Source organism: Phyllopteryx taeniolatus, chromosome 21 (genome assembly GCF_024500385.1).
Source record: "Phyllopteryx taeniolatus isolate TA_2022b chromosome 21, UOR_Ptae_1.2, whole genome shotgun sequence".
Classification (NCBI taxonomy): domain Eukaryota; kingdom Metazoa; phylum Chordata; class Actinopteri; order Syngnathiformes; family Syngnathidae; genus Phyllopteryx; species Phyllopteryx taeniolatus.
This window is the reverse complement of record NC_084522.1, coordinates 1,129,067-1,145,954: the sequence shown is the minus strand read 5'-3', so window position 1 is coordinate 1,145,954 and position 16,888 is coordinate 1,129,067. Positions and strand designations below refer to the sequence as shown.

At 41.3% G+C, this 16,888-nt stretch overlaps 2 protein-coding genes across 6 annotated transcripts; both read right to left on the bottom strand.

Annotated features, from left to right (window-relative positions):
- Positions 1–136: 136 nt before the first annotated feature.
- On the bottom strand, positions 137–10,333 carry LOC133470722 (probable C-mannosyltransferase DPY19L4). Of its 2 annotated transcripts, XM_061759447.1 has the most exons (19): positions 9,998–10,333; positions 9,806–9,910; positions 9,079–9,203; positions 8,244–8,334; positions 8,033–8,154; positions 6,470–6,615; positions 6,260–6,383; positions 5,415–5,549; positions 5,213–5,344; positions 4,281–4,382; positions 4,123–4,196; positions 3,864–4,022; positions 3,665–3,787; positions 3,464–3,584; positions 2,541–2,597; positions 2,386–2,468; positions 2,176–2,308; positions 1,452–1,610; positions 137–1,386 (listed from the first exon to the last, which is right to left on the bottom strand). In XM_061759447.1, exons 1-19 carry the CDS (start codon positions 10,068–10,070, stop codon positions 1,222–1,224), a joined length of 2,229 nt encoding a protein of 742 aa, XP_061615431.1. In that variant the 5' UTR covers positions 10,071–10,333; the 3' UTR covers positions 137–1,221. The 2 variants fall into 2 exon arrangements, with proteins under 2 accessions (XP_061615431.1, XP_061615433.1); XM_061759449.1 differs by lacking the exon at positions 8,244–8,334 and having other exon boundaries at positions 8,033–8,218.
- A 946-nt stretch (positions 10,334–11,279) lies between these two features.
- Positions 11,280–16,053, bottom strand: LOC133470728 (nucleolar protein dao-5-like). 4 transcript variants are annotated; one of them, XM_061759462.1, is made up of 10 exons: positions 15,698–16,053; positions 14,768–14,860; positions 14,616–14,696; positions 14,439–14,537; positions 13,923–14,072; positions 13,232–13,381; positions 12,965–13,150; positions 12,039–12,191; positions 11,823–11,945; positions 11,280–11,745 (listed from the first exon to the last, which is right to left on the bottom strand). In XM_061759462.1, exons 1-10 carry the CDS (start codon positions 15,729–15,731, stop codon positions 11,693–11,695), a joined length of 1,122 nt encoding a protein of 373 aa, XP_061615446.1. In that variant the 5' UTR covers positions 15,732–16,053; the 3' UTR covers positions 11,280–11,692. The 4 variants fall into 4 exon arrangements, with proteins under 4 accessions (XP_061615446.1, XP_061615444.1, XP_061615445.1 ...); XM_061759460.1 differs by having other exon boundaries at positions 14,616–14,699; positions 15,698–16,052; XM_061759461.1 differs by having other exon boundaries at positions 12,039–12,188; positions 14,616–14,699; positions 15,698–16,050.
- Positions 16,054–16,888: the final 835 nt, after the last annotated feature.

The window sequence follows — 16,888 nt, the reverse complement described above, 5'->3', positions numbered from 1 at the left end:
AGATTACTGGTTGTACTGCACTTCATTAATAGCACATGTGACTGTTGCTGGTGTGTCAATTTAACTTCCCTCACAGGACAAATAAAGTATTACATTATGACCAATACTGTCTTCAAAAAACAAAACAAATGCCATACTAGGTCATACAAAAATGTCAGTTTATTTCAACAAAAGCTTGATGACGTGGAAATATATTTTATGCCAGGAGAAAAAGTAAATTAAAAATAGCAATTTAATAAAAACTTGAACAATGTGGCAACTTAAGGAGTGACGGACAACTCAGCATCAGGACCGAGAGACCCGTGAAGGCAAAATATCAGCAACAGCCCCCAAAACACACACGCGCACACACACACAGGCACGCGCGCGCACACACACACACACACACACAGACTTTATTGAGGCACGACTAATGCAACGATACTATACTGTCCACTCAGCTGTCCATCTTGCTTCCCTTCAAACATCATATTCACGTTATGTGAACACAATGATTGTATTATATTGTGTGTATTTTACAAGCCGCCTCATGAGCAACAAATCTATGGCCTGATGCGGCGACATCATCATTATCGCAGGACGTGCTGAAGGCCAATAAATCCAAGTTTCAGCAGACAGGAACAGTAAATGCACATTTTTATAAATTACAGTACAGACAACAGGGTGTGTCTCCCCCCCCCCAAAAAAAACAAAAACAACTTTGACTGGCCATTATTTTTGTCTTACGTGATTATAATGGGCAGTCAAAATGTGAGTACATTTTTATTTTGTATTTTTTTGGGGACAAACTGCATTCTGGCAAGTTTAAATTCTAAATGTTCACTTCTATTTGGAAAGCTGTTTCAGCATTTATTCCTTTCATATCCTTGATATCCACATACTAGTACACTATTTCCTTACTAGTAAGACAATTCAGCGCACTAGTTGAATGACTGCGCCTTATTAGTAAAAATGATTTCCACTGCTATATGACATTTCTGCACACTAGTGGGACAACTGCACGTTACTAGCTAGGTAAAACTACTAGTGGGTATTTTGGTGCTACTAGTAGGGTCCATGAAACTACTAGTGCGTGACACAGGCCTACCTGTTGGGCCTAGTAGTGTTACGAGTGCAGCACAGTAGTTTACTAGTAAGGTTTATTGTGTCCTAGTAGGCCAAAAGTGGCACTAGTAGTGGAAAAATGTGACTAGTAAGAGACAGTCGTTCTACGAGTGCGCGTTAATACTGGAAGGAGATGACGGCGTTGACTCTGTAGACGTGGTAGGAGCGGTTCCAGAAGACGCGGGTGAAGTAGTTGGCGTAGGGCGAGCGGTTGGTCTTGATCTCGTGGCAGAAGCGGCGGTGCCGGGAGAAGGCCAACGTCTCGCCGTTGTCGTGGACCACCTGCGGGGGGGGGGGGGAAGGGGTCGTACCGGAGAGGCAAAGACGAGCGGGGCCGCGAGACTCACGTGGCCGTTGGCGACGTCCAGCAGGTCCTTGACGCGGCAGCCGCGCTCCGAAGTCAGCTGGTTGCACAAGGACTCCTCCACGATCACGTAGTTCGCCTTGCGGGAGGTCAGGATCTTGTAGACCTCCTCGGCGGAGCGCATGGAGTACACCTGGTACGTCTGCCAGCGCACATTTATACAATTCCACATTAACAAAATGCATAAAAAAATTGTTTTATTAATACACTTCAAAATTTACATGATAATTTTGTGTTTCATTAAGGAAAATATTTATGCAGCCACATGTACAATTAAAAAAATAATAATTAGCAACTGTTAAATAAAATGAGTAGAAATAGTAACAATAATTAAAACTATTTTTAAATATGTTTTGTTTTTTTGTTTAGCACAGAAAATGCAATGTTAATTAAAAAAAAAAATATATATATATATATATATATATATTAACAGATGGGTGTAAAAAATACAAAAATGTTTTTAAAGAAAATGAAAATAGTGAAAATGACTGAAGAGTAATACATACATAAATGTATTATTATTTAAAATGTATACAATTTTTAAAAATGTAATACAAATTGTGATGACATTAACAGGAATTCTCAAATAAAATTAATAGAGATTGTATTCAATGTATTGTGAAAGAAAGTGACAAGAAACTGAAAGGTTTTTAAAAATGGCTTTGATTGCAGCCACTTTTAGAGCTATTCTTATTCTTGCAACTCACATCCTCGCTCCTCCTCAGCATGTCGACATCCGAGTGCAGCGGCAAGCCGGTGACGGCGGCGCCGGTGCCCGCCTTGACGGCTCCCAGGAGCTGGGGGCTGCCCGCAAACACGGCCGCCGCCGGGAGGCGAGTCCTGCGAGGAGGGAGACGATCGCCACCGCGACTTCGTGAAACGGGACGCGGCGCCCTCGACACCTGAAGGAGACTCACCGGATCCAGACGATCAGCTCGGCCGCGTCGGGGTCGTACAACTCCTGAAGCTCCGACAGGTCGGCCAGGATGCGGGGGCAGTACTGCAGAATAAACTACAATTATTATTATTATCACTATTATTATTATTATTATTATTAGGATCAAAAACTCACCTCTCGCCAAAGGCTGAAGCCGATGATGGTCGGCACGGCGATGCTCAGGATTAACGACTACAAGGAGGCGACAAAAATATCTGGATTGATGCATAAATATTCTTATTTTATATCATTCACTTATGAAAATTTTAATCTTACAGACAATACACCTTGTATTTTATAGTACATTTTTGACATGGCACATCACCACTGTTTATTCTTCAGCATTCTGGTTTTAAAAAAGTATTAATTTGAAAAAAAAATGAACAGAGAAAATGGAAAAGAAAAAGTATTTTCTGAGTGTCCACATTCTTTTCAAATAAAAAGGTTACATTTTTATTTTTTGTTTCTTTTATAAAACTCAAAAAATGACAACAATGTAACATTTACATTTTGAAAACTGCATTAAATATTTTCAATTTATACACATTTTTTAAAAAGATGTAATTAAAAAGGTTACGTATTTCCTCAACAAAATAATTGTCACTCAAAAAAATGAATCCAATTGCAAGTAATAAATTGTAACAAATGTAATTTAATGTTAAATATTTTCTTTTTCACTAAAAACAGTAAAATAGGTTTATTGCAATAAAAAAGGTCAAAGAAAATTAACAGAAATTGTAGAAAATGTAAATTATTTTAAAAGGTATACGAATAAAATATTTTTTCTATAAAATGTTACGTTTCACTGAAAACAAAAGGTTTACTGCAGTAATGAAAAAATGGTCAAATAAAATCAGAAACATTTAATGCATATTTTAAAGGTATAAAAAATGTATTATAAATGACATATTTCGCTATAATTTTTCACTAAAAACAGCTGACTGCAAATTCTCAAAGAAAATGTTACAATTATTCAATTGAGAGAAGTTGTGGAAAACATTATTGTTGTGTAATGTAATGTCGACGTATATTTATGCGGTAGCACAAAGGCCTCTGACCAGCACGACGGGGTGGACCGACTTGACCCTGAGCCACCTGAAGACGGTCATCCACAGGTCTGGCGAGCACACGCCAAATGCCGCAAAGGCGCACACGTACGGCGTCCAGAAGTACTTCATCCTGCACGAGGGAGAGAAGGCGCTTGAACCAGGCGGCGCGCCCCGGACGATCTCCGAGCGGCGGCGGCGGCGGCGTCCTACCCGTCGAAGAGCAGCGTCAGGCCGCCGAAGATCAGCGTGTGAAAGACGTGGTAGACCACCTCGGGACGCTCACCCACGTGCCCGTCTTCGGGACGCCGCTCGCCGCTCTGCGTCGGCTGACCGCTGAGGACGGAAAGCAGGGAAACGGGTCAGACACGAGACGGGCGAAGAGAAAACAAGACGAAAGGAGACGAGCGACCTGAGTCTGGTGCAGACGGCCTGTAGCGCGGACGCGACGCAGACGGCGAGCACCAGCAGGTAGAACGGCAGAACGGACGTGCGAGTGAGGCGCAGGAACAAATCCTGACCGGGGGAGCGAAGACTCTCTTGGCACGCGAGGAAGTTGCTCACAAAGTCGCTGGAGCGCACATCGACCACACTTTTTTTTTGCTTCCATCATTGAAGTACAGCTTCACAGTATTTCCGATATTTATTGCTGTAGTGTCAATGTGACTTACTTTGTCGTATTGAGGCCAAACTTGACCTCGAGGAACTTCCAAACGAATTGACCTTCACTTACAGGCACCACTTTCTGCAAGTGAGGAAAAGAACTTTGACAAAGTGCGCAACAGAACACACCGATTACCACGTGATCGTGCTCCCGAACTTTGAACACCTTGATGAAATAGTGGAAGGTGACGCCTGTGCTGAAGACCAGGTGGAAATAAAGGAAGAGCTTCAGCACTCTCGCCACCAGGGGGCCCTTCTTCATCGTTTGCTGTCACTCACATACACAGCAGTTGCATCGTGACAAGAAAGATACCAAATGTTAACAAAAGAAAAAAGGTTCCAGACCGCCAAGCATCAGCAGCACTAACATGAGCAAGAGTACTGCGATAATCGCTGCATTCTTTTAGCCCTTCTTCCCCTAAAAGCGGGGAATTAAAACGCATTTGCGTCTTGATCTCATTCAATCATTGGTTCATCAAATGAAACAACAGTACGAGTAAAATCATTACATATTCCTTAAACAGATGTATTCTTTTTGACTCAATAATTGCTCAATTCATGTATTGTCAATATTTGTAATATAAATCATTTGTTTTTTGTATTAAATTGGCTGATTGGTTTATTGTAAAGAATGGAATATATTTAACACTTTACCTTTGATAAGAAATAATTGGTTAGTTCATCAATTGTCATAGTAAAATAAAAATATAAGGCAAAAAAAGTGCGTGCATTTCACATTTGATTTACTTCATAGCAAGCATTAAATACACATTTATCATTTGTATTGGTTTTACTACAAAACTGGTTTGTTCTTTGTTGTAAATAAAAATGATCTTAATAAAATATTTGTTGCTTGTTTTACTCAATTGATTACAAACAGTAGAATTAAGGGACGTGATTATTTTATAATAAAAGCCTTTTACAGATTTCATATACTGTATAGCATTTATCACATTTATTGTAATTCTACATATCAATTGATTTCATTCAATATTTGGCTGTGGATGTGATTAAACAAACTATTTTACACATTTGACTTGTGGGGGGAATCAAACATGGCCCCCTTTTTTTAAAACCCAGCCCCTGCGGCAAAACTACCTGGAGGTACCTCACCAGCCCGGAGCCGATCAGGAGGCTGAGCAGTGGCGAGCCCAGCAGCGCCGCGGTGTGAAAATGAAAGAAGGCGGCCAGCAGCAAGGAGCTGAAATACACCTTGTGGATGTCGGACATCTGCGCAACCGGGCAAAGAAACGGCGATCGTCTTTCAAAGTCAAACAAGCCGCGAGGACGGGCGCCGTACCTTCCGAGGCGGCACCAGGTCCAAGGAGTCCAGCAGGAAGAGGCAGAAGGCCTGGACGAAGAGCACGTAGTGGCTGTGCTCCCACACCAGCAGGAAGGTTAAGGTGGTGGCGCTCATGGTCAGATAGCACAGCAACTGAAAGCAACGGTTACACCTTTGGAGTTCTACTCAAATTTACTGGGAATATTTTCTCAGCATTTTCTGGAAAAATATAATGCCTCCAAGTCAAACCATTTGAAATCCAACCGCAATTTCATGAAAATATATGGAGCGAAAAGTCAAACAGTTTGGAGTTCAAACGCAATCCCCTGGAAGATTTAGCCTCCAGAGGAAAACTAAATTGGGAGTTCAACCAGAATTTGGGGAGAAAAATTTGGGCCTGAAAACTGTGACATCCGAACGCACGAAAAGCTGAAAATGTGGACGTTCCGACAAAAGTTTCTGGAAAAACTATTCTCAGAATTGAAACAATTTGGACTTCAACCAACATTTTCAGGAAAAACAGGAGTACAAAGTTGAACAATTTGAACAGTTGGACTAGAATGTTCCAGACAAATCTTCCTCAAAAGGTCAAATAATTGGCCAGTCAAACCAAAATTGGGAATCAAAAGTCAAATCCTTTGGAGTTCAACCATCATTTTAAGGAGGAACAAAAGTGAAAAGTCAAACAATTTCTGGAAAACGATGCCTTTGAACGTGAACGCATTTGGAGTTCAACCAAAAGGCTATGTGGAACGGCCTCAGAAGTAGAAAACCATTTGCAGTTCAAACAAAGCATTCCGGAAAAACAGTTTGATGAATTCACGGAACGAACGGTGTGAACATGTTATAAATAAACGTCTGACCTCAGCGGCCAATCCGATGTTATTAGACAGGAAGCCGGTGAGCGCGGCCACCTGACAGGCGTAATACGGCAGAGCCCAGTTCTCCCGCAGAGGAACCGCCTGCTCCACTTTGGTGGCGTCGGCTCTGAGGCGGAGACGGGACAGACGGGACTTAAAGCGTCGAGACCCGGCTTCCAAATTCGCACCGGCGCGCGTCCGTCCGGGACTGACCTGCTGACCACGTACCAGGCCACCGCCAGCGCGCCGGCCGCCCAGGTGCCGCTCATCAGCCAGCTGCAGACGAACAGCGCCGTGGCGTACACCGCCTGCAGCGCCAACACCGTGCCCACGTAGAAGTAGATGGGCTCCACAAAATCCTGCAGGAAAACTAACTTTCACCTCGTCCCCGTGTACATACGGTACATACTTGCAGCTTTATTTCAAATAATAAAACAATATATTACATCTACTATTCGTTCTTTCTTTATTTATTTAAATCTTGCGCAATGCCCATATTTGATTATTAAAACAGGCAGGTGGGGCAGCTCATTGGGAATTTCATTTTTAATAATAGATAAATCATATACAGTACATACCTATATTTGTATATATTTATTGACATTATTTAGTTTACATTTTAAAATGCATTATTTTAATAAATACAAAACAACACTCATTTTAGTGGAACTATTAAATAAAAATGTTAAATGTATAAGTAATTATGTTTTTTATTTATTTATGATAAATCAGTTAACTCTTTAAGTTAAAATGTGTACGTACAATTGTTTAATAATAAAACAATTCGGGTAAGTTTTTTAGTTGTACTAAATATAAATAATTCAAATTAATTATTTCATCCCCAAAAAATATTTTGGGGTTATTATTTATAATAAATCAATTAACCACATATTTAATGAAATAAACAAAACAAAAAATGAATACATTAATAACATTTATTTTTAAAAATAATATTTATAATTTTAATTATTTAATAAAAGAAAAAAATGAGTTACTTTTTTTTTTTTTTTAGCTACAATTAATGAGTTAGGCCAGGGGTGTCAAACTCATTTTTGTCGTGGGCCACATTGTAGATACGGTTTTCCTCAGAGGGCCATTATCATTCTAAAACCATATCAATGTTTAATCGCCTCATCATATTACACATAGACAACAAATTGATGGATAACTAGTTTTGAAATCAGAAGTCAAGGATAATGGTTTGTTCTACTGTTGTTCAAGTAACTGCAAAAGGGGTTTGGAGGCAAAACATGCTTACAATAGTTCATTACCATTTATTACATATGAATATTATACAAACATTTGGAACAGATTTTAGCAAGAATCATAGAAGTTGACACACGATTTGCTTTCGCGGGCCACATAAAATGATGTGGCGGGCCGGATCTGGCCACCGGGCCTTGAGTTTGACACCTGTGAGTTAAGCAATTATTTGGGTTCATATGTGTACGGAAAATATGTTAGTTTGATTGACTAATAGTAAAAGGATTCATGCCAATTTTTACTTTGTATTTTTTTTTTTTAAATAAACCAATTTTTTAAGAAAAAAATTATATGTATACATATTTCCATCCCCCCCCCGACAGCTCTAGAAGTGACCTAAAAAAAATATCTGCAAAAGTAAAAAGGGCTTCCTCAGAGACGCTTTTAGAAATAGGCAGATAACAAAATATTTACTTGAAAGTTATTTCACACTTGATGGGTGGGGACAAATTTTGTATTGAAACCATTAAAGTCACTTTTCCATGATACACTAAGTCACCGATTAAGGCTGACCTGGCTGCCCGAGACTCTGTAAATGTAGCTGGTGATGAGTTCAGGATACAAAGACAGACGCTCCACGGCATTGATGGTTTGTCCCGCGAGAGTCCCGTCGTCCGTCGTCAGCTCGTAGAATGCTGTCACGCGCGCGCACACAAACAACACAAAGATGGCGGGTTCACACCGGCTCGCTTTTCCAACCTGCCGAGGGAGAAAAGAGACGCACCTCTATTGAAGGACGTGGCCGCCAGCATGTGTTTGTAGTAGTAGTAGTAGATACCGCTTCCACCTTGGAAGGTGAGCTCCCGCTCCACTTCCTAAGACACAAAAACAGCTCACGCAAAAACACACGGTAGCGTAAAAGTACTGTTTTAAATGCTTAAGTTAATAAGTACAGTAGTAGTAAAAATGAATTTTGACTGTCAAGTATACACAATAATTGCACATTAAACATTTGCTTTTTTTTTTTTTTTAAACCAAGAGACAGCTAGGTAACGTTAACGGAAGTTTTTAAGCTATCAAAAAGTGTTCCGAAACCTTTGCTAACTTAGTCAACCAACCAAATGACAACATGAGAACAACTGGAACAAAACAAAAAACATCTAAACTTTTGTTTTTTTTTTATTAGAGAATTTTTGGTGCACATATTTGTTTGCCGGGCGCGATGTCATGTCACTTTCTGTGAGTGTGTTGTTTAGGCTAGTATGCTAGCTAACAATATTGAGGAGACTCGTGTGAGGGTGGTTTGTTTGTGTTAATTTAACTACTAACTACAATTGTTTATGTAACATGGGTTAGCACATCTGCCCCACAGTTCTGAGGACCCGGTCCAATATTCAAGTCCGGCCTCCCCTGTGTGGAGCTTGCATGTTCTCCCTGTGCTTTGTCGCCATCTTGTGGCACTCATACGCATTTACAAATCCCTTTTAGGGGAGGCGTTGATTTATTAGCAGATTTCTGCTATTCACACAGGGGTCGGTGTTAACTGTATTTGTACTTGGTGACTTCCCACTGCTGACGTCGCGTCATCTTCCGTCATCTGTAAAGCAGGTGTGACCCACCTGTCTCGTCGAGAACCAGAACTTCCTCTCGTGAAACGCTGAGAGGTAGGCGGCGTACAGCGTGCCGCACACCGCCGCCGCCAAGCATCCAAATAAGAGCCGCAGTACACGCTGAATGGCGTTCACTGCAGACAAATGCGCAAAAGAATTGCATTGAGAAAAATGATGTATTTAAGGGGGAAAATTCAGATCGACATAAAATTGGGTGGACATGTCAATCATAACAGAATGCACAAAAAAGTCGCAAGGACCCACGCCTAGGATTGGACAGGAAGTTGGCCATTTTGGTCTGAAGCAGCCATTTTGGGTGAATTCCAGGGCTCATAGTTTGATGAACTCCTATTAGGGAATTGTCTAAATGAGCACCAATCAGAAGCAGTTACACTAACTAGATGGACTCAAACTATGTTTGGGAAAACCTTGTTTAAGTTCGGCTTGTTGGTAATGTCTGTATGGGAAATGGATGCAGTGGGGCCCAGGGAAATAATTGCTGTTTATAATAGTAGTAGAACATGGAGAGGTATCCAAATCTATTTCGTTGTTCTGCAAGAATGACAATTTAAAAAAAACAAAAAAACAAAGAGATTCGACTTCATTTATCAAATCGTGCCGGTGTCCCCTTAGAAGTAGCCGGTAGATTTGGACAGTTCCAGAAAAAAAGAAACAAAACCAAAACAAGCTTGGAAGTGTTTGTCGTTCCATGTGTGACGCACAGAAATGGACTTACACGCAGAAGGATGTTCAGATGGTCTTCCAGTCGACTCTCGTTTGTTTGACGCGTCCTCTTTCTGCTCACAATCTTCTTCAGCCGCTTCATCATTGACTTTACCATCTAGTCGACCATTTGGGAAAGAACTTGTTAGCCGACGCTAACAACAGTAAACAACGAGCAGCTGGGTTAGCTCCAAGCCAAACTTACTGTCGCTTCGTTTGTCCTCGTCTTCTTTGGCCACCTGGAAAGTGTCCGACGTCCGACATCGCAAACCGGTCATGGCGAGGTAAATAAATGTTTTTTTAAATACTTATTATTATCTGGCGCTCAGAAAAGGCAACATGCTAGCTAGTTAGCTGACACGGGTCAACACAGAACAACAAATGTACGCGCCGCTCTGTGAAAAATAGTGTTCATATTTAATTTGCCATCTTTGGGCTTCTTATGACTATTCTAAATCATATGTCACAATTGCACAGACGTGGAGAAGATTGAAGTGAAGGAAATGACAACCCGGAAGCTGTACGTCACCGACAACTAATGTGCGCATGCGCAAATGAGCAGCTTTGCTCACGTGTGCAACAATACGAAGCCGGCGGCCGACGTGCAACAATGCGTCGTACAAATGCTTACATACACACTGTACGTATTTTCACATTTAATTTCACATGCCACATGCGTGATGAACAGGTAAATCTCAGTCAATTCGAATATGGTAGAAAACGCCATTCATTTCAGTACTTACACATTACATCGATGTATTAAACACTCGGGAAAAAATAAATACTGCTTAAAATTTCGACATTAAAAATCACTTTCATTGTTTGTTACATAACACTATAGTTTCGAGAGATGCTGAATTTGGGGGTGTCGTGTGCTGTTAGCTGTAATCAACAAAATGATACACACTTGAAAAATCGAATTAAGCTTTTGACGCTATTCTAATTTATTGAGATGATTGGCATGTAAATATGGAACGATTAACACTATCAGAGAGGTATTAGTTTGATTTACTAATTCAAAAATATTTTACTTATTTGGCTACGTTCGATAGATACCATTAAAAATATAGTACATTATATTCTAACAGTGCTATGCAACCACAATATTAAAAAGATGTAGGTATGTGCCATGATAATTCATATATTTTCCTATTTCATTGTATAACCTCACATACTGCAATTGTATGTACATCTGCATGTAATTATGATTGGCACCGTTTTACTATTGTGGTTATAGCTGAATCGTATACTGTTGAGCTGTTTATGTTTGTACTTATTTTGCTACATAAGAGGCCCAAAATATTCAAAACATGTAACATACTCTTATACCATAAACATATTGTGGGAAATGAATACCTAAGAATGAAAACTCAACGTTATTATCTTTTTAAAAAGTGAAGTTTTGATTTCAATGCTGAATGTGTACCTAATGTTGTGTCCCGTAAAAACAAATTAAAAAAAAAAAATTAAAAAATTGACAATTAAACCATATTTTATATATTTAATTAGTCACTCAAACATGCTGAACGTACACTGAATTCATGAAAAGGCTTGAACAATATCATTGTGCAACTTCCAACATTTTCCTTTAGTAAACAATAAAACTCAACCATGGACAAACAAAAGTGGCACAAATTGTAAAATGACACGTACGAAACATGCTCGTGTGAACATAAAGGCAAAACTGACGTTTGGACCCAAACCAAAATGCGTTTGGTCCCAAACTAAAAAAGTGGAGCCAACAAAATCGACTCATTAAGAGCATTCACATATAAAAAAGTTTTTTTTCTTTCTTTTTTTTTTTTTCTCCAACATTAAACACTGTTTAGGGGGCATCTCGCCAAAAAGATTCTTTTAGGAAACAGGTATGAACACGAAGAGCTTATTGTGGCCGAAATGATTACTCGGAACTCTCCTCGAGTTTCTCGCTGGGCTCCTTGGCCAGCCGCCATTCTGCGTCCAGGAGCGAGAAGGACGTCAATACTCACGTGGACATTTGAGCGTTTATGACTCGGCACGCGCCCGCTTACCTGCTTGGCTTCCCGTGGCGGCGGCTTCCTTAATCTCGCACCTCTCCAGTTTGATGCGGAGAGTTTTGGTCACTTGAGGGTGCGTGACGGCTTCCATCAGCGGCTCGTCGTCGGAGCTGACGCCTGAGGAAACGTCAGCCGCGTTCACGCAAGGGACCGCTTTGCATTATTGGCACAGCCCGGCCCTCGAACACGCCACCCGTCTTTACACGTTACCTGGCGCCGCCGACTTCTTGGCAGCTTTGGGAGTCGCCGCTCTCTTCTTGGGAGCCGGGGCCGTTTTTTTCAGCTTGGACTTTTTCTCCACTGGGGATTTCTTCAGCAGGTTGACGAGGGGCTCGTCATCCGAACTCTCGTCGGACTGACCTGCTTCCAAGGAAGGAGACGCCATTATGCAACTTTCACATCAATTATAACGCTTCCGGCGTTCTTCGTGACAGAATTTAACTCAGCCCAACATAGCCCAAGGCTCAACAATTTTAGCACTCGGTCAGCAGCTCGATTTCAATCGGACCGTTTTGACGGGGCCGTCCCGTCTCGAACAAATGAGCCACTGCTCACCACTCCCCCCCTTCTACTGCGGGGTGTGCCAACGCAATTACCCTGACAACCAGGAAGCATTTTCAGACTCACCCTCTTTTTGCAGACCTGTGGAAATCAGGCCATTTCGAGGGGATCTGTCGCATCTCATGGAACTAAGCCACTGTTCACCTCGGACCCTCTACTGCGGGGTGTGCCGTGTAATACATTTAGTACGTGCACATCTCAATAAAATTCCAATATGGTAGAAAAGTCAATATACTTCACTCCTCATACATGACACAGGTTCCTTAAACACTTGGGAAAATGCTTTTCAGAGGGTAAATTCCTGCCTAATTTCTACATTAAAATCATTTTCATTGTTTCTTGATTGCTTGTTATATTTGCGTTTGCCGTAAGCTAAAATCATCCAAATTGTATATTAAAAAAAAAAAAAAAAAAAAAGAATCATGAAATATGTCACTGTGAGCTTGTATAGCGCATCTCTATAATAGGAGTTTCACTTTTTAAATTGAACTACCGACCTAAATGGAGCTTTTGGCACGATTGTAAATGTTTTTGCATTGTCCCCGTACGTCCCCTTCCAATGATATTTATTTTACCTCGTCTCTTTTTGGAAGCACTGCCCTGTGTCACACCGCTCTTTTTTGCTGCCTTATTCTTGTCCTCCGTCGGCTTCCTCTGCTTAGCGACGAGGTTCACCAGGGGCACGTCGTCGTCGTCGTCGTCATTGTCGTCGTTGTCGTCGTTGCCGTCAATGTAGGAGCCGTCGTCTGAGGACGAAGACTCTTTTAAAATGCGACAAGTCAGCGCTCGAAACGAAGCCTCACGTTCCCGTAGGACGCGTGCCGGCGTTCTCCGAGCCTTACCTTGCTGCGCTCTGCTTGCGCGCTTGACTCTGGTTTTCTTGCCACTTTTGGCGGCGGGCGTCGGCTGCCGAGCGGCGATCGCCTTCTTCCTCGCGACGGCCGCCAGCGGGTCGTCGTCCGAGCTCTCGTTGGAAGACTCCGCATATTTGACTGGGAAAAAAAAAAAGATAATAAAAAAAAAAAAAAAATGTCAGCGAAACTACAAGGTGCGTTTGATTCAATTTCGCGTAAGGACAGAGAAATGTCGAGTTTGAACAAGTGCAACTGCAGCTACCGAATCTTTTAAGAATCGATTATCCCATCGATTAATCGGATACAAAATGATTTTGCAATATTAAACACACCAGCATGTGCATGTGAGGCGACAGTACAATTTTTGTCCACCTGGGGTCACCATCCACACATTCTACTGTGGTATCTGTGACTTTGAAAGTAGGGATAGACCAATTGTCGGCCAGGCCGATTATTGGCACCAATATTGTGCAGTTTGTCACAAATGGGCACCTTTTTTTTTTTTTTAATGTTTTTTTTTTTTTTTTTTTTTTATCTCATGGCACGTTCATTGATGGTTGGGAATCACTGCTTTCACATATTTACTCACTTCTTTCTCACTATATTGAGGAACAAATGCTCGACAGAACAGTCATCAAATTTCCAAAAAAGAGTTCCGTTTCCACCTTGTGACACTTGCCTCTTTTCTTTGCGGCATTCCTTTTGGATGTGGCCTCGCCGGCTTGTGCGGAGGTGCCCGCGGGCACGCTTTCCTTGTGTTGACCCTTCAGCTTCTTGGAAATTGCGCTAAGTGGCTCGTCGTCCGAGCTCGCGTCCTCATCCGGAACATCTGTACAAGGAAAATGGCTTTAAAAACTGAGCGAGAAGAAGCAGCAGCAGTCAGGCAGGCAGGCAGGCAGGTGAAGGTCCTTGCGAGGTTGTGCGGCCGAGACCGCAGGATGCGCCATGAATATTGACAGTGCTGGTGGAAGTTAACAGCTGATCAGATAGTAAACGTAGGTAGTAAGCGTACGGTCAGTGTTCAACTAAAGATAAAAAGTCATTTGCAATAAATGCTTAAAAAAAGAAAATAAGAGTATCTATGTATCACAGAGTCCAAAATATCATAAATTCGCTCTCGGGAAAGTAGTCATTTTTCGAAGGGGTTCCGATTCCCAATTTTTGCTGTAGCAAGGCTTCAATGTAGGTTCCTGACCTTTCTTCTTCTTGGGCTGGGCAGATTTCTTGGGTGGTGACGTCAACTTCTTGCCAGCTTTGGCTTTCACCAGAGGACCGTTGTCGGAGCTGTCTTCCGCTTTTAGGATTGCGAGCAGGGAGACATTTAAAGCGCTTCAAACGGAAAACACCGATGGCGACCGGCGACTTGTCTAACCTGCACTCTTGGATTTTTTGCCATGGAATGGGGATAGTTTGCTTTCCTTCTTCTTTGTCTTGAGCTTAATCAGCGGCTCGTCTTCTGGGGAGGAAGCAAAAGCTCGTCAGACTTTGACAATCGAGACGATACAAACAGTCCGACGGCCTCACCGCTCTTGTCTTCAGCGTTGGAGCTGTGCGCGTCCTCGGTGGACTGCTTCTCCTTTTTGGATCGCCTCTCCACCATTTTCGAGAAGGGAAAGCCTATAGGGACGAGTATCATTCAGAATTTAGCGATACGACTGCTCTTAACGATACTGTTTATCAATACTTTATTTTTATTTCGCGTTCTTATCTATACTTTTTTTTTTCCATCAGAAAAACACTGAAATCACAATTAACACTGCTTTATTTTTTTTAATAACTTGTCTTGCAACTGCAACAACATGAATGTCAACTAAATGAATAAAAACAATAATTTACAGAACAACAAATGTTCGGAACAAATCACTGTTACAATGTTAGACACCATTTAAATAATGATTTAGTGCAAAAGAAAACAGTGCTGGAAGACGAGTTTTCGCTGCCTCGTCTTCCAGCAGGTTAGCTAGTCGAAAACGGCGCGATTCTCTACGTTTCCTAAATGTTTGTTTCAGTCGCTTGTGGTGGTTAAACGAGTAATCGATGGTCAAAATACAGTAGTTGTCAATTAATTAATTAGACGATCGATTAACTTTTAATCAAGCTGTTCACATTTTGACATCTTGAGCCTAACAATTGATCAACAGCATTCAAACAGGGTGCTTGCAACAGAGATGGTGAGACTGGAGGAGTCACAGAAAGGCATTTTGGGTCACTAACTTGGAGCATAGTTCACTACATTTTCCAAGTAGCTTGCCCAACGCTGTAGTCCGTAATATGTTTGTAGGTTTATTTTCAAATGTCAGGGGGTGGTTGTGACTAAATAACGTGCATTGTTACGGACACATTCGCAGTTAGCGTGCAGTCATTACAAAACACGTTGCTAACCTAATGCCACCTTTGCACTCACACAGAAGCCAAAAGGAAAACGTGAAGGTAATGAAGTGAACGAACGACTACCTGGAGACTCAGATAGCGTGCCGCTGCGGTCCATTCTGCTGCCGAACGGGAGAGAAGATGCTCATCCAAATTGCGCCCCCAAAAACCTACTAGCTTATATCGCGTGTAGCAACGCTAGCGGCTGGCTTATCTGCCGTTTTGCTGTGGAGCCGGCGCAGAAATTTGGCTCAACTGTTCGACGTATTACGAGGAGAAGAGCACGAAAAGAGTGTGACAGGCTCGTCTTGTTGGAGATGTGCTACAATTCTGCTCCTCCTCCTTGTCCTTCTCGACTTGGACTACATCTGATTCGCCCGCTGACGAATGTTGAAGAGACGTTCAGGGCTCTGTTTTATGACATCACTGCGCGGGCTCCCGGTTTGTTTTGGCGTGAGTGTCGCTTGAGTGAGACGTCATCAGCTCGTTTTTGTCGAAACTGCTCTTCGTTTTGATCCAGTATTGAAGCATTGTCATTATTTAGTTTGTATTCGTTTTGTTTTGTACCGCCTGTTCTATCTTTTTCTCCATGGCACCTTTGTTGAGCCAAAAAGAAATACATGTTTTACAATTCAAATCACCAAACAAAAATTCTCTCAATATACTCACAAATGTACTTCTCTGTGTGAAATCTGGGCATATTTAGTTGAATACAAAGTTATTATTTTTGCCCTGGTGCCACAAACGTCTCGTAAAAACTGGATCCATAAAGTTTTCTTAGATTTAAAACAGTTACAGCGGTACCTTGAGATACGAGCGCCTTGTCTTATGATTTTTTGCAATAAGACCTTCTTTGACTGTTTTTTGTCTTTCGATACGAGATTTTTGGGGGATATAATTGCGCTTCAGACCCTCACCACTAGATGGTGCCAGCAAACATCTGTTTTGTGTTTGCATTTTACATCTTTGCAGGTCATGAGAACAAATGTTAGTTTTTTTTTTAGGTAACACTGTAGAGTAGCAATGAGTAAAATTTTCTCAAACACGTTTAAAAAACAATTCATTTATTTTTTTGGTGTGTGTGTGTTTTTAGAGTGGGCTGGAACGGATTAATAGCATTTCAATCATTGGTAAACTCCATTAAATGTTGATTAATGTTCTTATCTATTCCAGTAAAAGCATTGATTTACTTGTTAGATAATACTACTCAAGCAGGATTTGAAGAACTTTATTTAACTCAGGAAATAGATTTTTTTTTTTAGTTGATAAACATTA

Bases quoted from the DNA above. Each gene is read 5' to 3' on its own strand.
- LOC133470728 (XM_061759460.1), bottom strand. From the start codon at position 15,731: ATGGACCGCAGCGGCACGCTATCTGAGTCTCCAG. The intron at 14,700-14,767 runs GTGAGGCCGTCG...CTTCCTCCCCAG, and splicing joins CAACGCTGAAGACAAGAGCG to AAGACGAGCCGCTGATTAAG. The intron at 13,382-13,922 runs GCAAGTGTCACA...TTTTTTTCCCAG, and splicing joins GAATGCCGCAAAGAAAAGAG to TCAAATATGCGGAGTCTTCC.
- LOC133470722 (XM_061759447.1), bottom strand. From the start codon at position 10,070: ATGACCGGTTTGCGATGTCGGACGTCGGACACTTTCCAGGTGGCCAAA. The intron at 3,788-3,863 runs GTCGCTCGTCTC...TTCCGTCCTCAG, and splicing joins GCCGTCTGCACCAGACTCAG to CGGTCAGCCGACGCAGAGCG. The intron at 1,387-1,451 runs GTGAGTCTCGCG...CCCCCCCCGCAG, and splicing joins TGGACGTCGCCAACGGCCAC to GTGGTCCACGACAACGGCGA.